At 38.4% G+C, this 22,644-nt stretch overlaps 2 protein-coding genes across 2 annotated transcripts; one reads left to right on the forward strand and one right to left on the reverse strand.

The window, feature by feature from the left end:
* Window positions 1-336: 336 nt before the first annotated feature.
* On the reverse strand, window positions 337-8,408 carry DMAC2L (distal membrane arm assembly complex 2 like). The gene is made up of 5 exons (XM_032236867.1): window positions 8,297-8,408; window positions 7,381-7,503; window positions 3,629-3,837; window positions 2,148-2,319; window positions 337-504 (listed from the first exon to the last, which is right to left on the reverse strand). The coding sequence occupies exons 2-5, from the start codon at window positions 7,491-7,493 to the stop codon at window positions 390-392; spliced, it is 609 nt and encodes a 202-aa protein (XP_032092758.1). The 5' UTR covers window positions 7,494-7,503; window positions 8,297-8,408; the 3' UTR covers window positions 337-389.
* A 55-nt stretch (window positions 8,409-8,463) lies between these two features.
* L2HGDH (L-2-hydroxyglutarate dehydrogenase) lies at window positions 8,464-21,999 on the forward strand. Its single transcript, XM_032236831.1, has 10 exons — window positions 8,464-8,595; window positions 9,235-9,350; window positions 10,201-10,352; window positions 12,742-12,873; window positions 14,726-14,888; window positions 16,498-16,532; window positions 17,894-18,061; window positions 18,550-18,707; window positions 19,445-19,576; window positions 21,067-21,999. The coding sequence occupies exons 1-10, from the start codon at window positions 8,486-8,488 to the stop codon at window positions 21,260-21,262; spliced, it is 1,362 nt and encodes a 453-aa protein (XP_032092722.1). The 5' UTR covers window positions 8,464-8,485; the 3' UTR covers window positions 21,263-21,999.
* Window positions 22,000-22,644: the final 645 nt, after the last annotated feature.

Here is a 22,644-nt window from a genome sequence, read left to right on the forward strand (position 1 = left end):
ATTATTGTGTGTTAGCATCCTCAAATTCCGCCTTTATTTATAATAGGAAAGGAATTTTCCTCCAAAAATTAATTCATAACACTTTTAATTATGACTATATGGGCCAGCAATATCTATATCTATCCCATAATCTCAACTTTTCCCATAAAAACATAAAAGACCCTTAAGAACAGAGGCTTGTTTCTTATCTTTTCCATACATTCTGGGATTCTGTATCTTATACAAGGGGAGTATTAGAGCTTAAGGAGCAGGCTGTGTGCCTTGCATGCTTCTGTCTGCAACCTCCTCCTCTTACTAGGCCAAGGAGCTCCACAATAACCATGGGCTGCTCAGAGGATCGTTTCACAGATTTAATAAGGCAAATGATGCCACATAGAATGGTCAGGATTTTATTCCAAGTCTAATTCAAGCTCAAGTGCCGGCAATGATTTCTTAAGGGACTGAACAGTTCTTTCCTTCTCTCGTATCCCTGGCAGATCACTCAGGAATAAATATTCCAGGTTGCTGTTAGAAATTAAATAAAAGGAGACAGAAACATTACTGTTAGCAAAATAGTTGTTCAGGGACACAGAAAGCAAAAGGTACCCATTTCACAATACTCACTAGTGTCATCAATATCTTATTTTCAACAGAATAAATGCTATGTCACCCCCCTCCCCAAAATTTTACAAGCATTTATACAATTAAGCTCATATTTATGTTTTCAATATGCCCAGCAAAAAAAACTGATACGTGTAGTCCTCGACTTACGCCCACAATTGAATCCAACATTTTTATTTCTAAGCAATAGACAGTTGTTAGTGAGTTTTGCCCCATTTTATGACCTTTCTTGCCACAATTGTGAATTGAATCACTGCAGTCGCTAAGTTGGTAACACAGCTGTTAAGTGAATCTGGCTTCCCCACTGACTGCTCATCAGATGGTTGAAAAAGGTGATCACATGAGCTTGGGACACTGCAACTGTCATAAATATGGGCCAGTTGCCAATCATCCAAATTTTGATCACATGATCATGGGGATGCTGCAACGGTCGTAAGTATGAAAAACAGTTACAAGTCACTTTTTTTTAGTGCTGTTATTTCTTTGAACAGTTACTAAACAAATGGTTGTAAGTCAAGAATTACCTGTACATTAACTGAAGCAATGAACATACTGTAAGCTTTCCAGCATACACAAAGGCAAAAACATTAGAGATGGTGGCTCAATCAGAATTCTAGACAGACACATGGATCTGTGCATACATTGTAAACAATCTCTTAATTTCAACAGTACAGAACATCTGTAGCTCAAGGTTGCACTCTGGGGGGTCTTAGTCTTCTCTAAGCTGAGTTGTCCCAAAGGGGCTTTTTCAAGAGACAACTGGACTTTCTGGTTTTTATTTCAAAACATTCCGCTTCTCATCCAAGAAGCTTCTTCAGTTGACTGGAAGAAGCTTCTTGGATGAGAAGTCTTCAAAGAAAATCCAGAAAATCCAGTTGACTCTTTAAAAAAAAGCACCTTTGGGACAACCATGACCTGGATGACTGAGAATCTCCAGAGACATCTAAGCTAGGTTGTTTTCCTGCAAACGTAGGCTAAGTATTGTTAGTGCATGGATGAGTGAAGACGGCTGATTGTTTATATGTAATAGGTTTTCTACTATAAATAGTCCTCAACTTACAACTCTTTAAAGGTTCAAAGTTATGACAGCCTTCGAAAAAAACGACTTGTGACCTGTACTTGCACTTACAACCATCACACCACCCCATTGTCACATCATCACAATTCGGGCATTTGGAACCAGCTTGCGTTTACAACTGGTTGCGGCATCCTACAGTCAGGCCATTGCAAATAATGCCGATTAGGGAAGCTGGATTTGCTTAATAGCTATGTGATTTAATTAATGACCATCTGATTCAGTTAATGACTGCTATGAAAATGGTAGTAATATCAGGTCCAACTGATCTTAAGACTGCAATAACTTAGGAAAGAAATTCCAATTCTAATTGTGGTTGTATGTTGAAGACTACGAAAGAAAATAATCAAGCTCAGAGAACACCAAGAACTTAACTGATTCTAATTTATCTAGGCTGCAGCAGGGAAAACAGCCCACACAATCATCATAACTACTTTATAAAATATAGAGGTGTGTTAATTGTGTTACATACCTGAGCTTATGCAATGCAATGATGCCTTTGTCTGTAACATTTCCACAAGAAATGAGAAATAAACGCAGCAAGCTCTTCTGCAGGCTTGGAGTCTCGCTAATCCGTTGTAAGCATGCATCCTCAATGTATATGCACTTGCAAAACTTTATTTCTTCAAGTTGCTTTAGACCATCTGAAATAGCATAATGTCTTGTTAAGGGAAGAGCTTATTACAAAAAGGTTATGTGAGGGGCTTCTGCTCTGATCCATATACTGACTGGACTCACATCATTTTAAGTTACATATTTGGTTTGCTTAGTTTTAGTTCAGTTTGTTGCATGAATTTGGCTATTAAGAATTTAAAAACTATGGTTTATAGCTTAATGTAAAACTATTCCATCATATGGAACATGCTTCGTCACTATTAGTTTGTGCACCCAGCAATAACAATAGCAAAGCTTCACTAAGCACAGTAAGTGGAGCCTCTCTACTGGCATTAGATAAAATCAAACCATTCTGATTTTGGTAAAGGCAATCCAGGAAGATCACATATAATTTAGAATTACAATAATGAATTTGTGTCTTACATATTATATGGGGTGCAATTGAATAGGCAAAGTCTGTTTTCACAACGGTGGAGAAAATAGTTTTAACTTCTTATAGAAATTTTTTTAAAGGTTTTTTTTTAGGAACCTCTGGTGAAAGTGATATTTTTCTTTTTTTAAAAAGGACTATAACTCTGAGAAAAGGGCCTGGATAATTTCTAACATCTCTAGGCAAGGCATCTGTCTACATACAATAGATTTACAAGCTATTGCCAGTCATTGTTTTACTTGGACCAATATTATGACAAAACCCACAATTAATTAAGATTTTGACATGGTATAAGTCTAGTTTCATGGTTTGCACAGAACTCTAAATCTTAATGGAGAATATCATGTATCCTATAATCCAAACAAAATCACATTCTGTTTTGTATTACTTGTAAGGTAAATATATTCCTAAATACAAGCCTCCTTAATCTGAATAAGAACCAATTATGTGTTGCTTGTGGTGGCTGGGCATTATAAGAATTGAAACCAACTCATTTGGAAGGCAGCAGATCAGGGAAAGTTGCCTATTGTCTCAAAATTACACTTTTGATAATTCTGTGAAAGACTGGCATGAAATAGGTAAAGGAAATTGTGTTATGGGTAGAGGGGGGATTGTCTTCCTGATTTCAGTAGATACCATTAAGATAATAGTGGTGCAAATGAAATAACTGCTATGCACTATTATTGAAGTGAACTGCCCTTAGGCAGAATTCGCCATGTATAAAAGCAATGCACCAAATAGGCTGTAGTTTCTATGATGTCCTTTGCACAATTCTTTAAAAAGGCAAGCTTCTTGTATCAGAGCAACACAAAGGAAAAGGGGCTAGCAGGCAAATAACAAACTTTATCAAATAATTTGTCTGCGAATATCTACAGATTAAATTAGTTATGCTAGGCTCAGTAACATACCAAAATAATCAAATCCTCTGTTCATGATGCAAGATTCTGTGGCATTGATGGCTTGGATCTTATATTTCTCCAGCGAACCCATAGGGATTGCATTGTAATCTTGTTGCCATTTGTCATAGCCATGGTAGCGCACTGATGCACCACACCGAAGGAGCCACTCTGAAGCTGCTCTATCTGGACCAACAGCGCGGATTCGTTCATGGTCAACCCTGGCAAGAAGGCATCGCAATGAGTTCTTTCCACTACATGCAGTATATTCAAATCAACATAGACGGTGTAAAGGACCACAGATTAAATCTAGTGTTTTTCAAATTGGCAGTTTTAAGATGTGTGAACATGCTGGTTGGAGAATTCCAGGAATTGAGGTCCACGCATCTAAAAGTTGCCAAGTGTGAGAAACACTGGATTAAAGGTTCATTAAATACAAATAGGACCATTCATTTAAAGATGGTTCATAATTATGACAGAAAAAGTTATTTATGACCTGTCATCACACTTATGACCATTACACAACAACACACACATCCCTCCATAGTCACGTTGCAGTTCAGGTTCCTAGCAACCGGTTTGCATTTACAACTGGTCGTAACATCCTACAGTCATATTAATGCAATTTTGATCTACCCAGCCAGTTTCTAACAAAACACGTCAATTAGAGAAGCTGAATTTGCTTAAGAACCCACATGGCTGTAAAAATGGTTGTAAAATCAGGTCTGATTATGACTTGCTTTATGACCACACTAACAACAGAAATTCCTGTCCTAAATGTGGTTGTAAATTGAGGACTACAATATGTATTTAATGGACAGACTTGAAATAAAAGTTCTGGGGATATTTGATAATTATGGGGATCATGGCAGACAAGGAATTTATTTTTCCTGATGTGATCCTGAAAAAACTATCTCCACAATTTAACATCTGTTAATATCCTTTGTTCCTTAACACTAGCATTCAGATGAAATCCACTGGGCCTAAATAAGATTTCTCCCAATTAATTCAATGCAAATTACAATTCTTTAAGGTTTTTAAACTAGTTTGACCAATTCACTGGAATATTTCTTTACTTATGTATTGCACTAATATCCCACCATAATCATAAAATACATTATTATAAAATACAAAACATATAACTTAAAACAGCATCTGCTGTCAACCTTCCTCCATTTTCAGCAGTTTCTGGAAGGTCCCTCAAGTTGGGCCAATCAAACTTCCCACAGGAGGCTGTTCCAGAAGGCTGGCGGCTGGCCCATACATTAAAAACTATCTCTAGGCTTCAGCCCTCCCGACCAGCTGCTTTTCCTGGCATGATTTTAGAAATTAGGGTTAGTTTATCTAATGTTAGGGTCAAAGCCTTACATTAATACACTTCTGTGAAAGAAACCTGGTTAAAAAATAAATGTGGTGCATTATTCACTAAGTAAATCATTGTGTAGGTCAGAGTGGAAAATAGCCTTGGGGGAAGACGGTTAAAGTTTTCCTATTAATAGACTCTTCCCCGGGCCCAAAGAAAGTTGAGAAAAATACTGTAGATTATATGTAACTTATAAGTCATTTCCACCAGTAAGTGTGGGATATATTCACACAATAAAAAGACATTTGTTTTAGGTTTTTGGCTTAATGTACTATATATGAATCCATCCCTTATGCTTTAAAAACTTCTGGATTGTGTTATGAGAACCATGTTAATTGTAGCTAAATCCAATTATAAACAAACCATAATTTACATAACATATAAACTCAATCTTAATTAGCTGTCTTGAAAGTCCTTTGTGAAAAGGTAATATATTCAATAACAATAAAGAATAACATAGAACCGATATATCTTGGAAGTGCATAGAAGCAATATTAAAATAGACATTTAACCACTCATTTAATATGAATATATACATACATTGTCGAAGCAAACCTTAAACCATGATTTGCCTAGTGTTTATTGAATAAACACAACTGTATAAGTTTAAGCAAAAATAAAGACACAGTTTGCAAATCACAGTACCTTAGTTCATAAAACACAATGGGTACAAACTAAAGGTAAATGTTCCCCTTGCACATATGTGCTAGTCATTCCCGACTCTAGGGGGCGTTGCTCATCTCCGTTTCAAAGCCAAAGAGCCAGTGCTGTCCGAAGACGTCTCTGTGGTCATGTGGATGGCATGACTAAACACCAAAGGATCAAGGAACGCTGTTACTTTCCCAATGAAGGTGGTCCCTATTTTTCTACTTGCATTTTTACATGCTTTCGAACTGCTAGGTTGGCAGAAGCTGGGACATGTAACGGGAACTCACTCGGCGCTAGGGATTCGAACCGCTGAACTGCCGACTTTCTGATCGACAAGCTCAGCATCTTAGCCACTGAGCATCTGAGCCCTCACTTTGGCTGTGAACATTTTGGTTTAATCTTAAACTACAACCTCAATCAAGGTCAAGATGAAGTTCCTGCATTTCAGGATAAGCAATGTGGGTCCTGTGGCTGCCATTGTGCTCTCAGATGCATCTCTTCTAGTCTAGGAGTCCCCCCTGCCCCTCACTTGGCTTGTTGCAAAACAAAGCACCAGCCATTAAACATTGAATGACTATTCTTAACTTCTCAGAACATCAAGGGAAATATACTAGTGGAGCTACTGTAGTAGTCATGTTGTGAATGCACTCATCAAATGTATCCTAAACCAAAAAAGTTTCTTAATTTTACTGTAATCAAACAGGAATATTTATTTCTACACTACCTTTCTGTATGAATACTTAAGGTGGCTTAGAGTTGTTAAAGCTACCAAGAATATAATCAATGCAACTGAAAACAAAAATTAAAAATGGCTTTCATTGTGGCCCTTCTTCTAAATCTTCTTAAGAGCCCCTATATGCTACTCCAATATTATTCAGCTCAGCTCACATTAATGAAGCAAAACATTTCATCCCCAGAGTTCATACATATTAAACACTATTAGAAGATTGCCATCTCAAATTCGGTACACATACGATCTGTGTATTCAGGGATAAAAAGCCTCAGAGATTTCAAGTTGGAAATCAATGACTAGTCATGCAATCACTCAACCAAAAAGTTCCTTGGACACCAAAAATTATGCTGGGATTCCTGTTCCCACTTTCCAGGAAGCACTGAATATCTTTCCTGCAGTCCTAAAGGGCAGTCACTCTTATTTGTTTTCCCTAAGCATTTTGATCAGTAGGATTCTGCAGCTTCAAAATTTAAAATTTAATTTAAAAATTTTAAATTTAAATTTAAAAATGTCCTTTATAACAGAGAGGTATTGCACTTGCATGAGGTTTAAGGTATTGTATTGAATCATAACAAGTACACACATCCCAATTAATTTCAATATATGAAAAACATCAAAGATGAGATAAGATTGCCAAGTAGGTATGAGCTTATAACTCACATTTTGCTGTCTGAGATACAAACAGCATCTTTTTCCCTTCCACAAATCTTCCATGAAACCAAGAGACAGGAATGCAATTTTAGGGGCTCAGAAGTGTTGGGGTTCGCGACTTTCCCTAACAAGTGCCTCTAACGGCAGCTGCCTTCTTTAACCGAATGGTCATGTCAACCTGGAGAATCATTCATACTTTCATGAGAGCGCTAGGAAAATTCAAACCCCAGCTCACTCTTAGTAAGAGTGCTACAATTCTCAAGGCTGGTTCAGAAGGCAATCATTTCTGCAACTAATTTCACTAGTTTCAGCCGGCATTGTACAAGCAACTTATGGAAACAACTTCATTTATCTTGCCTGTGTTCTTACTGATTGAACACTGCGTTTAACCATCCCCAGAAATGCCTCCGCAGCCCAGCAGGCGGCTGCCTCTTCAACAATTTCGTTTGACGGATCAGCACTTCCGTCAACATCGTCAACATCGTGTAACTTCTGAAAGAGATCATAATAATGACAGCTCAGTGGATTTCCAGAAACCAGTCACATTACCTTCATCAGTAACTTCTGACCCAGGATGACTAGCCACATATGGGGTGGATTTGCACACACAAAAAAGTGCATTATGGCTCAGGGCAGTCTATTACTCTAGCCATGATCTCTGCCCAATCTCTCTACTACAACATTGCGGGGTGGGGGGGGGATTAGAGGGCAGTTCTCTTCCTACTGCAAGCAAGGAAAGGAACAATGGCTGATGGGGTGGGGAGGGGAACCTCAGACGTTGGGGCTACTGTATTGTAGAAGGCAAAAGCCCCTTCCGCATCTCTCCTTCGCCCACAACTTAGACCTTCAGGCCCACCCGATGAGAGAGCCCAGTGGTGTATTAACCATTAAGCAGACTAAGCACCTGCTTAGGGCACCAGGCCCAAAGGTGGCACCACAAAGTTGAGGAAGAAAGGAAAAAACAATGAAGATTTGTACAGTATGTATAAAGGAGGAGGGCACCAAGATTTGTCAGTGCTTAGGGCACCAGTGAGCCTTAATCCGCCACTGGGAGAGCCTGCCCAGCCCAGCTCCCGAGAGCCGCTGTCAGGGATGATGATGCCCCTGGGACTAACTCCGCCTTGGCAAAGCGAGCAGGGGATCGAGGGGTGTTGTTGCAAGCTCATCCATCAGCGGGGTGCGGCAAAAAGGCCGCCCCGACCTTCCCTCTCTGCATGGAGGAGCTCGGCCTGCCTCCCCTCCTCTCCGAAGGGCCGGAATGGCGGCACATTCTGGCGAAACGCACCTCGGGCGCGATGCCTCTGACGTCTCTCTCCGCCTCCGCGGGATTCCTTCGGTCGTAGCGGGACCTGCGCGGCCTCCGATGTGCTTCTTCCCCCCACCCACACCCGCAAGGCCCGACCTGTAGCGGGCGGAGAAGGAGGAGGAGTCGGGTAGACTGGCTCGCTCGCCCTCCCGCCCGCCAGAGCTCGCAATGATCCCGGCGTGGCTTAGGGTCGTCGGCGGGGCTTGGCGCCCTTGTCGGGCCGGGGGTCGGGCGATGCCCTCGCGGCCTCTCAGCGCCGACAACGGCCGACGGAGGAGGTGAGCAGCTGGTAGCGTCGGTCCTGGGCCACCAGTCCCGCCATTTGCACCTCCCTCCCCCGCTTCCCCAGGGCAGCAGCCTGCAGCACCGAGCGGCGTAACTTTACAAGCCGCTGCTAGGTAGACATTCAACAGGGAGAGTTTTCCTCTGCGGGGGAAGTCCTTAAAAAGAGAAAGTGAAGCAGCGCAATTTAAACTAATGCCCCGAGCTTAAGTATTTCCGTTTGTTGGGATCTGAGATGTAATTGCACCAGCTCTTAAGCACCTCTCCGTTTCCATGCCAGGAACAACTTCTGCACAGTAGTGCTACTGCTAAGTAGAAATTCAGAAATTGGCTGGTTTTACAGATTACACTTAAGCCCTAATGAGCTTTGCCTGGTTGACATGTGCAGCCTGTTGGATGGATTCTGCTATTTTAAACCACAGTTGTAGGTTTAGCTTGCACAAACCCAGTCAGTTGTTATTATGCAACAGACCATGATAATTTAATATGTGGCTTAATATAATAGGAATCATTGCCTAATAACTATAAGTCATTATAGTTCATCATAAAAAATAAGTTGTAATTAATCTTGAATTTTTTTTAAAAAAAATCTGGAGTTTGTGTCTTGCAAATGATCTTTTCAATGTTTTTGACAGTACCTTTGATGTCGTTGTCATTGGTGGTGGAATTGTGGGTCTAGCATCCGCCAGAGAGCTTAGCCTGCGGCATCCGTCTCTTGCTTTTGCAGTACTTGAAAAGGAAAAGGAATTAGGTATGATATCTAAAACTGATAAAACAGTTGACAGACTTCTATATTATTTCCACTCATATGTTTAACTTATAGGTACGGGTATTCCTTTAGTATTAAATGTTATACAGGTAGCCCTTGCTTAGTGATTGCTTTGTTTAACCACAGTTCTCAATTACGATAGCTTGTGACCAATCCTTGGATTTACAATCTTCACAGGTGTATAAAGCAAAGAAAAGCTGAAGTAAAAACATAAGCACAGTTATGGTTTCATTTAGTGCCCACTTAGCTTAATAACCAAGTTGCTGGCCTCAATTGTGGTTGCTGAAAGTGCATTACCTCTAGTTCAGATAGATACAATCCACTAAAAATCTTTTTGATGGGCCAATTTTACATCTCATTTGTCATAAGACAACATTAAAATTCCTAGTAACTTTTGTTATAATTTTTTGTGGCCATTCAATGGAAAATTGATGATTTCTAGGATATGGATTTTGTTGCCTACATAGAATAGTATGATTTCTATAGTTTTCTGAGAAATAGAAGCCTATCGTATCTATATATAGTTTCCTGTATATCTTGATTTTGCATAGGACACAGCTGTCTCCAAAAAAAATCAGGAACAGGTCATGAGAATAAATGTCTATTTTCTATTTGCTTGATATTTTAGTGAGTTCTTAAATCTTACTGCTTAACATAAATGTTTACATTTTCATATTATGTGGCTCTTTTTATGCTTATTTCTATTTTACCTTGCTATCTTTTCCCAAACTAACACTGAAATTATGTAAAATAATTCAATAATATTTTGACTAACAAAATATTTCTATGTATTAGAAGATCAATACAATGATAGATGTAACTTTCTATTTAGCTCTCCATCAAAGTGGGCATAACAGTGGTGTTATTCACAGTGGAATCTATTATACACCTGGATCCTTAAAAGCCAAGTTGTGTGTAGAAGGAGCTGTTCTCTGCTATGAATACTGTGACCAAAAAGGAATCCCATATAAACAATGTGGCAAGGTAGGGTAAGTGCTGAAATGTTTGCTGTTAATCTTATACAGCTCCAAATACAGTTGATTAAGTTACTTAATTTTCTTGGGGGGACTATACTAGGATGTTCTAAAATCTAAATGATTCTAAAGAGAAGCAGACTTAATCCTACTATAACTCTAATGCACTTCATTTACGATTATTGTTATTATTCAAATAACAGGAGAATTGGCCCAAGAATCATACAATAGGTACACACTAATCTGGGCTTGTTGGATTTTCTTATTCTGATTTTTTTCATTACTGCTTTATAATCGCTGAACCAACTTTCCAGTCATGATATAATCTGCAGCCTTAAGAGTTACACAGAATGAAATGTTACTGATTAGCCTTTTCCATCATTGTTATACAGTAACATCAGAAAAACACACACACACACAAACACACATGTTGTATTTGTGCTGATAAATAAATAAAGGGAGACTAGTATAGATCTATTTCAAGCTATTTAGCTCTCATCAGCTAGCCATACTGGGATCCCAATAAGGGTATGGCTAGGTGATGAGAGCTAAATAGCTTGAAATAGATCTACTGTATACTAGTCTCCCTTTATTTATTTATCAGCACAAATACAACTATATATATATATATATATATATATATATATATATAGATAGATAGATAGATAGATAGATAGATAGACAGACAGACAGACAGACAGACAGACAGACAGACACACATCTGTGTGTATTCTTCTCATGAGTATGATTGCATTAGCTCAATTTCCCTTAGTCCATTGCTTTATTGTTATTTTTATATTTGCAATTGCAGTATATGAACACAAATCAGCATATCTATTTATCTATCTTAGAATAATTGTGTCCTTTGAAAAAAACAAATTGTATGTCAGTTGATTTTGATGTCAGGGAAGGGTGACTAATATGACATCTCCCTAAAGCTGCAACAATTTACAATTAAATCTTATGGGGAGCAATTTGGGTGCTGTTTCAATTGGCAGAAAGATGGTACAGATAATTTTATTCACAGGAAGGCATTCAAGATTGTATCTTAAGCTCACTGCCTGACTAGAAATGTCTGCCTGCCAAATACTAGAAAATAGGCTTAAAAAAAATTCAGCCATAACATACCACAGTTGTTTGAATTAGTTCATATACTAGGCTTATACAGTAGCTAAATTCTTCCAACTGTCCCCAAAATAAAGTCTAAATGGAATCTCTCTTTTTTTGTACCTTTTAGTCAATTTTTGGCACTTGGCAGGTCCTTGCAGTTTTCTTGGCATGATTCTTTTTCATAAATGGTTTACCACTGCCTTCTTCCTAGGGCTGAGGGAATGAGGGGCCCAAGGTGACCCAGCTGGCTTTGTGCCTAAGGCAGGACTAGAACTAGATCTGTTTCAACTTGGCCATACAACTGGTAGAGTCCTCAAATTTCATGGGGAGCTCTGATCCAAATACTAACCAAGCCTCACCTTGCTTAGCTTTGAAGCCTAGACACAATAGTGGCTGCCACCTGCTGAGTCAACAAAGGTATTTAGTGGAGGCCTAATGGTGAATAAGATAAGATTATTCTGTTTTCTCTTAAGTGTTTGGAGTAGATGCTGAAAAAACACTTGGTATAATGCAACTCTCTTTCTTTCGTGATAAGAGAAAAAGCAGCCTAATACTTATATCAGAAGTTCCCAAATTTGGCAACTTTAAGACAGCGGACATAGCTGGAGAATTCTGGGAGTTGAAGTCCACATGTCTGTAAAACTATTTTATATTGTTATGTTTGTCTTGGTTTTTCTTTTTGTATGTGTTTTCCCCCCCTGTTTTTAAAGGTAAAAATGTTTAATAAAAACCATTTTTTTTAAAAAAAAGAAAAAGTCCACAAGTCTTAAAAGTTGCCAAGTTTGAAGACCTCTGACTTATATCATCCAGAGAAGTAGCAGGTTTATAATACTTCTAGCCAGTTCAGCTCTCACTGACAATTACTTTAAAGAACAAGAGACTCTGGCTTCTTCTACGGTTCTCTGATCCAGTGTTTCTCAACCTTGGCAACTTGAAGATGTCCGGACTTCAACTCCCGGAATTCTCCAGCCAGCATTCGCTGGCTGGGGAATTCTGGGAGTTGAAGTCCGGACATCTTCAAGTTGCCAAGGTTGAGAAACACTGCTCTGATCCAAAGAAATTAAGAGTCCATAGTTTGTTTTTTTAATCAAGAAAGAATATCAGCAAGGAAAGATCCCTCCAGCTAAATAAAGTTATGAAGCACAATTAATTTATATTGTAATTTTAATTGAAGTCTAATTTAATTCAATATTCTATTTATTCACACTTTGCAGTGTGATTGTCTCCTGTTGTTCGTCCACTGTATTTTTTGGTTCTGCGGTTGCTCTAGTTTCTTATTTCTTTGGCAGCTGATTGTTGCAGTGGAACATGAAGAAATTCCAAGGCTCAAGGCACTTTATGAAAGGGGGACACAGAATAATGTCCGGGGGCTGCAACTAATCTCTCCCAAAGAAATACAAGCCAAGGAACCCTACTGTCGGGTAAGCTGCTGTCTTGCTGTGCAGTTTCTAATCTTTTGGGATGGTACCCGGCAAAATGTGAAATCAATATCTCCATGCAGCTTAACAATAGTAGTACATTAAATTAAAATTGATATAGAAAATTAAATACAGGATTTCTGATTTCCAGGGTGCTGTTTTCTCTTCGTGAAAGAGCTGACAAGTACACTACCTTAGATTTTCCACTTTTTCATTTTCCTACGTCATTTTCCTCTTTCCCCTCTTCTGGAGAAATCTTTTGAGGTCTTTTCTGGCATTTTTTGTTCATTTCCCCCTGAATAGTAGCACAACTGTTATTTATAGACTTGAAGAGTTTTGGCAGCCCATTGAACAGACCTGGAAGATAATACATATTAGCAATAGCAGTAGCAGTTAGACTTATGTACCGCTTCATAGGGCTTTCAGCCCTCTCTAAGCGGTTTACAGAGTCAGCATATCGGTCCCAACAACAATCCGGGTCCTCATTTTACCCACCTCGGAAGGATGGAAGGCTGAGTCAACCCTAAGCCGGTGAGATTTGAACAGCCGAACTGCAGAACTGCAGTCAGCTGAAGTAGCCTGCAGTGCTGCATTTAACCACTGCGCCACCTCGGCTCTCAATTCTCTGACATCATATCCAATCTGCAGGTTCTTAGTTTTACACGTTTGGGAATTACACGTTACCAGAATGCATCTCTTCTTCTTCAAAGTGGATCCTGCGTTTTTTGACCTATCAGAGCCTTGAGTGTCTTTCATCCTGTTCCATGAAGCTGAGGTTGGTAAGGTGGAAGCCATGCACTGGCTTCTAGAGCAGGTTGCTGAGCTACTTACTAGTGGCACTTAACTTCTGATCCTCTTGCTTCTCTGGGTCACAAGCTTTTGTTTCTTGTGTCCTTTGGCATTCGTATCATTTCTTTGCTTTCCTTACTGAGTTGCTTTACCCATCATAGCAAGCAATTTTTTTCCTTCCCTCATGTCTGATGATGCAGTATATAAGCTCTTTATTCCTTCATGTACTCTTCTAATGACACAAAGCTTCCACTTCCAGCAGGCACGGTTTGAGTTTTCTGTTTGAAAGACAAACCTTCATACCTTACAGATCACCACAAAGCGTTCTTCGCTGTTCCATGTTGCTTGGAGTTTCCCATGCAAAACTAACATGCTCACTTATTTTGGTTAGATGTTTCCAGATGTTTCTCTGGAAGAGCTCTAGCTGAGGCCAAATTCTCCTCCCAGTCAAGTCTGCGGCTGTTCAGGAGTCAGTAGCTCATGGCAGTTTTTATCAAGCCCCAGCATGTCTTTAACCTTAGACAGAAAAGCAGGCCTGCTCTTCAAAATCTCCAACGATCATACCCAGTCAGTTGCTCAGATACAAGAGTCCATCTTCTTTTTTTCTTTGTATCTTCTCCTTTTTCCAGGCAAAATCCTCCAGTTTGATCTCTCAGACTGCAAATGCCTATTAATTAATGCTTTGACTTCCAGAAATAAGTTTCAATCCATGCCTGTCGCTCTTCAGTATTTTACCTCCCCAAATCTCTTTACCAAATGTTGGTTTCAAAGGTAGGAATGGTGTCAATAATTGTACTGGGAATGTCAGATGGTCCCGCTCTAAGGTTTTTTTGAACAAACCATTTTGGCAAATATTAATCTAGTGCCACTTTCATATGCTTAAAATTGTCCTCCTGTCATTCCTTGCCGATAAGCAACACTATCTGAGTAAGCACGTAGACCTAATTAAGCATGTAGGCTGCCTTGCTGAAAGTTGCATTGATTCAAATGGCCCCTTTGTGTCTTCTTTGTTCTTTCAATATTGACCCTGTGAACAGATGTGTTGTCCCTGCGTCCACCTTTTCAGGGGTTGATGGCTCTGGATTCCCCATACACCGGCATTGTGAACTACAGGCAGGTGGCCCTAGCCTATGCTGAAGATTTTCAGACAGCTGGAGGTACTGTCTTGACAGAGTTTGAGGTGGAACAGATGGATATGGCAAAGGAAAGTGCTGAAGGAAGTAAAGAAGGTAAGTTACAGTGGATCATTTGTTTCTGACACCTCTACAGTTAAGTTATACTCTTCCCCAATGTTCTTTGGAATTTTCCTCTCAGGATTCACTGTAATATGCAGACCTTGAACTCAACATCTCAGGGGTTGCCACAAAGGAGAGGGAGTCAAACTATTCTCCAAAGCACCTGAGGGCAGAATAAGAAGCAATGGGTGGAAACTAATCAAGGAGAGAAGCAACTTAGAACTGAGGAGAAATTTCCTGACAGAACAATTAATCAGTGGAACAGCTTGCCTCCAGAAGTTGTGAATGCCCCAACATTGGAGGTCTTTAAGAAGATGTTGGATAGCCATTTGTCTGAAACGGTACAGGGTTTCCTGCCTAAGCAGGGGGTTGGACTAGAAGACCTCCAAATTCCAAGATGCCATGCCCTTTCATCTCCTAAAACTTTTCAAAAAGCAAAAGTTGGTCTCTTCCATTTTTAGAATACATTTTTTGATGTTCCATGCAAAATCCAGAGTGCCCTTTAGGCGGACACAAATTTAAACTACCATAAAGTTTACTTCATTTGACCTTAAATGTGTGTTAACCAGCCTAGTATACATGTACAACACACCAAGGTTTAAAAAATCCTGGCTTAGCATAGCCCATACACACAGATGGTATTTTCTATGCATTTAAAGATTGTGCAGGTTGAAATTGCCTTCAGCACTTAGGTTGCTTTGAATAAGTGGTATGGTTCAGATGATTATGTTATAGGATACCTTTTCAGAACTTCTTCAAAAATTGCTGTAAATTTGATAGTTACTAAATTTTACTTTAGAACTCATTCATATCCAAAAGACAGAGGGGTTATACCTAGTAAAAAGGACAATTGAACAACTTTTTTCCTTGCAATTTAATAAAGAATAACAAATATGTTAGAAGCCATTACAATTGGTCTGCTGCTTGGTTTGAAATCTGTACTTTAAATCCTTTTGTTAAAAGAGAATTTAGTAAGAAAAAGTTGTTTTGTCTTTCATCAATCCCAGAATTCAGAAGAAAATATCTTCTGATCACTTTCGCCAAAGGCTACCTAGTAATATAGATATTATTTGAGTAAACAGAAAGGCAGAGAGGGAGATAGAACAAGGGGATAGCAAAATGCAATTCAAAGGGTATTGTGTCAAGCAAACTACATGGATTGTGTCCATAAGTCATCTGGAGTTTGATTCAAAGGAGAGTTGATATTTTATGTTGCTAGAGTTCCTATTTTTGGATTATTAGGAGTTCTTTAGTCAGATCTTTTTTTCAACATATTGCATGCTGTTTAAAATGGTTTAGTGTACTTCAAAATACACTCAAAATACACTGAGAGGGCTTGAATGGAATTCAAACTAAACAAAGGCCAAGAAAAGAAACACATTTTTTTATGGACATAAAACATACTTAAGAATATATGTTACAAAGAAGTCAGGGTTTTTCCTCTTATGCTAGCATCTTAATTAAGATGCTTCTACAAGAAAAAGAAAATGGCTGCAGATTAGCCCACTTTCTCTTCAGAAACTACCATTTGGGTTTTAGTTTTGCACAAGGGATAAAACAATTGCTTCATAACCCATTTAAATTCTTTTCATATTATTTGTAGGGATGAAATATCCAATTATTGTTAGAAATTCAAAGGTAAGATAACATTCAATTGAAATTTTAAAAAACATACATTTGACCTTCTGGTATTTTTACTTACTAAGCATATTTTTTACATTAATTGATGATTTAGTAGGTTAATACTTTAGTTACTTTTATATTACACTCAGTTTAGAATGCTGGTTTGTATATTCATTTAATTCACAGAGTTTTTGCAGCAATAAAATAGGAAGATGTAGAAAGTAAGGTAAAAATGACATAATTGGAGTGCATATACATAATTTATTAATAATTTATTAATAAACACCATCAGCATCTGCTTTTTATAATAAAATAAATACTTTCCAAAGTCTTTAAACATATCTATGTTTATGTTATTTTTCAGCCATCTATGCTTTCGTATGCAATCATCTTCCAAGTTCATCTCTAAGGAAATCTGAGAACTAAATTAATATACAAAACAGTATTCAAGGTTGATGGAAAAGAAGAGTGTAATCTTCAGGTTACTTAAAGCATAAATATATACTAAAAATCAGTTGATGGAGGCTTTCCTTAGCCCTCTATATAGAAAAGCAAACATAATTCTTAATATCTGAAAATATTTGATAAAGATAATAACCATATTACAAAGCATTACAAAGGCACAGTTCTAGTAGTTTTTACAAAAATATAAAATTTTAACTCTGCTTGTTTACTAATTGTTTAAAGCAGGGGTGTCAAACTCAAGGCCCCGGAGACCAGATCTGGCCCATGGGGGGGCTTAGATCTGGCCTGCAGGGCAATCCTGGAAACAGTGATGGACTGGCCTACAGTGCCTCTGCCAGCAAAAACTGAGCTTCATTTTTGCTGACAGAGGGTTGCAGGAGGCTGTTGCAGCTGAAAACTGAGCTTGGGAGCCCATTTTTGCTGGCAGAATGCTCAGGCCACCACAGGTGCCTCTGACACAAATAACTACGAGCTGGCCATGCCCATCCCAGCCCCCCACCCCACCCTGAGGTCAAACACAGCCCTGATGCGGCCCTCAGTGAAATCAAGTTTGACACCCCTAGCTTAAAGCTTCTCATTCCCTGAGAAACTCTGACTTCATATGCAAGTAACCCTGTCATGTGCAGTCGCTGAACATTTGGCCTTTTCCATTGGCTAAGGTATCACTTGTTTGGCTAGACTAGCTTTCTCCAAAAGTTATCTCTCTTCCCAAAAGACCTATTTTTGATTTGAGCTATTTCAGAGCAAAAAGTAATCCCTTCCTGTCCTGGTCTTAGGACAGGTCAGTTCAGACATGAGGAGCAGCATTGGAGGAAATGGAACATAGAGGAAATATCTTTGGGGATTATTTACTTTTGAGATTGTGTAAGGTATATTATAGCTGAAATAAATTTGTGCTGCTTTTGTCACAGGGGAAGGAGGTCCGATGCCGACATCTTGTGTCCTGCGCAGGACTTTACTCGGACAGACTCTCCCAAATCTCTGGTTGTGACCCAGAGCCCCGCATTGTGCCTTTCCGTGGAGATTATTTGATGCTGAAGCCAGAGAAGTGCTATTTAGTTAGAGGAAACATTTATCCGGTATATCATTTCTCAGTACTTTCACTTATTGGTTGGAAGAAAGTAAAACCGGGGGGAGGGGGGGTTAGGCACTATTGGTGTTGCAAAAAGTTCTTTAAACTTTAATAGCCTTAATAGAAAGTATCTCAATTCGCTGTCCAGATCACTGCCACATATTTCCCTTTACTCTGCCTTTCTTTTAAAAATTCCTTTTTAAAAATTTTGTTATGTGTAATTGAAATGGGCCATTTAGGCCTTGATTCATGCAGGAATCCAAATTAAAGCATTTCTGGTAAGTCGCCATCTCACTTCTGCTTAAAAATATCCAATGAAAAAGGGCCACTCTCTCTTTGGAAAATTGACTCCCTTTATTCTCCATCTCTCTCTACAATTAAATGGGAACTCTTTTGTTTAACTGTTTTATAGTTTGCACATAGGGCGATACAGACATTCAGTACTTTCCTACCTCAAATGAATTTTGATTTGGGACATGTGTTTTGGTATGACAGGTACCTGATCCCCGTTTCCCCTTTCTGGGCATTCATTTTACCCCACGGATGGATGGTAGTGTCTGGCTTGGACCAAATGCAGTCCTTGCATTTAAACGAGAGGGCTACAAATTTTATGATTTCAGTATTCAAGATTTTATAGATGCAGCTGCTTACAGGTAATCTTTTCCAGATAGTATGCCCTCCCTCATTTTTCTGTTACTTGAGTATTATTTGGGAGCATTGCAAGAAGCCTTCAGTTGCTTGCAGGGGGAGCTGTAGGAGAGGACTGAGAGTGTGGTTCAGTTCAGGTTTGTAAGTAATATTGTGTTTAGGAACGTTGGGAGAAAAAGCAAATACAAATATTCATCCTATAAAAACCGATAGTTCAATAGAATCATTTCTATCATCTGAAGAAACAAGAAAATGACAAGATTGCTTATTTAACAAAAATATGTTTTACTAGATTTAAAAAATGAACTAAAATCATATTTTTATTCAAAGCAATTTGAAAAACAACCAATTTTACAGCATCTCCAGAATGTAAAAATGTACTGTGGCATAAACATTTTAGATAAGTGCACTTAATCAGATATGTAAAGTGAAAATCAGCAGAATAATTAAAGGCTTAAATCAAAATGACAGCTATTAATCCCAGTGCAGTATTTCTTAGCTACAGCACTAAAAAGACTTGGTTACGACTGATTTAATCTTTCAATATAATTGTGATGCAATTATTTGTTTGTACTTTTAGTTGTTTGCATCTGATCTATGAACACACAGAGATACACATTTATTTACTATATTTCTATATTGATGTTTTCTAAGGTCTGAGAGTTTATAGAATTATGGATGATGAGAGAATTTAACCTTCTTAGCCAGCCAGATCGTAATAAACTGCTTTTTTTTCTCCCAGTGGTTTATGGAAACTAGCGTTGAAGAATTTTTCATATGGGATGGGTGAAATGTACAGAGCATGTTTTCTAAATGCCCAATTGAAGCAGCTGCAAAGAATCATCCCTGAAGTTACCATCAATGATATTCAGAGGTAAAACAAATGTAAAATTACTGAGATATCAAGAATGGGTTTCCCCCCCCTCCCACCACCTTGGTTAAATATGTTTAAGAATTTTGAAGAAGCAGCTCCATGATAAAGAGTTCACACCAGAAAAAGGCATTTGATGAAACATAGTCCAACATAGCTCTCTCCTCTTTTCTGCTACTTCCATGAGAATCAAAATTATGATACACATTTCCCCTTTGTTTCTAAGTCAAATAGATGTACTTCAAGAGTTATAAACATTTGTTCAGTAACTGTTTGAAGTTATGGTGGCACAAAATGACTGGTTCTTATTCCTTGAAGTTAACAGCTGCTGCACTGACCCTGCAATCATGTGATCTAAGTTTGGGTGCTTAGCAGCCCACCTGCCCATATGACCACAGGGATGATTCATTTCCCTCCTATGTAGCTCCCCCTCTCCCCAATCTCTGGTCTTCTGCACTCAAATGAGGAATCAATTTAGACTCTAGGAAATCACAAGAGAACAAAGTCCAATCTCACACATGTATATTTTATTATTTTAATTAAACTGATCCTTTGAACTGAATCTTTGAATTAACCTGATTTATTAGTAATAACCAATTAAATTTGTAGATTTAATTTTTGTTGTTAATTGCAAAGTTGTGTCCGACCCATCGCGACCCCATGGACGTTCCTCCAGGCCTTCCTGTTCTCTACCATCCTCAAGTCCATTTAAGCTCATACCTACTGCTTCAGTGACTCCATCCAGCCACCTCATTATCTGTCATCCCCTTCTTTTGCCCTCAGTCTTCCCCAGCACTAGGCTCTTCTCCAGTGAGTCTTTCCTTCTCATTAGATGACCAAAATATTTGAGTTTCATCTTCAGGATCTGGCCTTCTAAAGAGCAGTCAGGATTGATCTCCTCTAGGACTGACCAGTTTAATCGCCTTGCAGTGCAAGAGACTCGCAGGAATCTTCTCCAGCTTGTTTCTAGACAACCCATCTCTCTCAAGAAGGTCTTTATGTTTTTAATATAATACAAAGTTATCAAAATCAGTTTTTGTCCTGGTCCCATATTGGTTTTTTTTAATCTGACACCATATTTTTGGGGGGAGTACAGCCCTTTGTTTACAACTTAAATCCCAAGGACAAACCCTAAAATTGAATTTAAAGAAGCAAACTTGATGAGCTTCTTAGTTGTTAGCCAAAATCAAGTATCCATATTATCTGTTAAGCAATCAGGATAAATTTATGTCTCTAAAAGTAGCAGAATTGTGCTACTTTATATGTTACATTTTGCTCCCAAATGATTGCCACAGTTATTGATGTCAAGGAATACTTTTGTTTCATTTGTTTTACAGAATGTATTTTTATTGGTCTATGACTCAGTTTTATTCTGTTCAATAACCAACCATGATAATGCAGTAATTGTCTTAGTTGCCTCATATTAAGTCACTTTGGTGAGGGGGAGGATATCAAATGAAATATTGAACATCTTAATGTTTTTCTTTTTGCAGAGGACCTGCTGGGGTCAGAGCTCAAGCCTTGGACAGTGGTGGGAACTTGATTGATGACTTTGTGTTTGATAGTGGAACTGGAGACATTGCTGCTCGAATCCTCCATGTCAGGAATGCCCCTTCACCTGCCGCTACCTCCTCCCTTGCCATTGCAAAAATGATAGCCAAGGAGGTGGAGCAGAGATTCGAATTGTGACTGGACTGTGGAGACATGGGCCTCTTTGCTCCTCCTCATCTTAGCTACTGTGACAGGCAAAGAAAAGGGGTGTTTCTTGTTTGGAAACAGAGGATTAGAAAAAGGAACCACCTACTAGTTTGCTATACAAAAGCATCAAACTTGACCACGATTGGTATCACAGCACTGAAACTATTTAAAGGGATAGGAAGATCCATTGACTGTCATATTACTTTGCTAAAGAAAAATGGTGTTTATACATTAGAGCAATTAGCAAACCAGAATCTTTCTTCTTTTCCTTAAGAGACGACCTTGTGTCTCAATAAAGTTATGTTTCCAAATAGAGTGGTAAGGAGGAGACTAGACTAAGAGAGCCAGTTCTGCCTAGGTTTCTGTTTTTTTACTTACACAAAGAATCAATAATGGCCATTAGCCTTTTAAAAATACTGGAGCAAGCAAGAGATGTGGTTGTAGACTTTTTTTCAATCTTAGATTCATCTGAAAAAAGGAGTCGATAAACTGTCCATCGATCATGGTATCAATAGAAAAGAATATTTGTGCACTGATAATGTAATGAAAGATAGTGGATATTATAAAGATAACTGGTGCCATCTTTAGCAGAAGTTATGCTGTGAACTTCCAGGAAAAATATATCAGTCAAGCGTCTTTGGTCTTCAGTTTTTATTTTTAGCAAAGGAATGCTGACAAAAATACAAGCAGCTGGTGGTCAGAAGCAAAGTAGTGCATTATCCTTACCAAACTCATTGAAAAAAAGGACAGTAGGTTCCAAATACTGCTAGTAAAACATGGTGTTTGTCCTTCCATGTAAATATTGTCTCTGGTTTGTCTCTAGGTTTTTTTTTCTTCTTTTGCTTTCTCATTGCTAGAAATTAGGCCATTCTTTAAATTGCTAGCTAATGAATCAGAGATCATTTCCTGAGTTGATTTGCATACAGTCTTCCTTTTCTAAATTGCCCAAACATGTAAGTATTGTATGTGATTGAATTTGGACATTCTTTTAAAATAAAAGTTAATGGAATATTTTGAGATAAAAGCATTGATCCAAACCATAATTAGAAGTCATATAGAACTTTATATTTTAGTCAATAATAAAATATAAAAAGCAGACATAAATGTGGGGGTGATGAACAAGGAAATTTTAAATGAGTTTCTTTTTAACTGAGTTTTAATGTACTGTACACTATTTTTTGTTCATCTTCAAATAGAATTGTTGGAAGTTCCAAACATCTCATTTTTTCTGAAACACTAACATCTTACAGATATTCTTTGATTTACGGCCACAATTGAGCCCATGATTTCCATTGCTAAGTAAGATACCCGTATTTTTCAGAGTATAAGACGCACCGGAGTATAAGACACACCAAGGTTTTGAAGAGGCAAAT

Source organism: Thamnophis elegans, chromosome 1 (genome assembly GCF_009769535.1).
Source record: "Thamnophis elegans isolate rThaEle1 chromosome 1, rThaEle1.pri, whole genome shotgun sequence".
Lineage (NCBI taxonomy): Eukaryota > Metazoa > Chordata > Lepidosauria > Squamata > Colubridae > Thamnophis > Thamnophis elegans.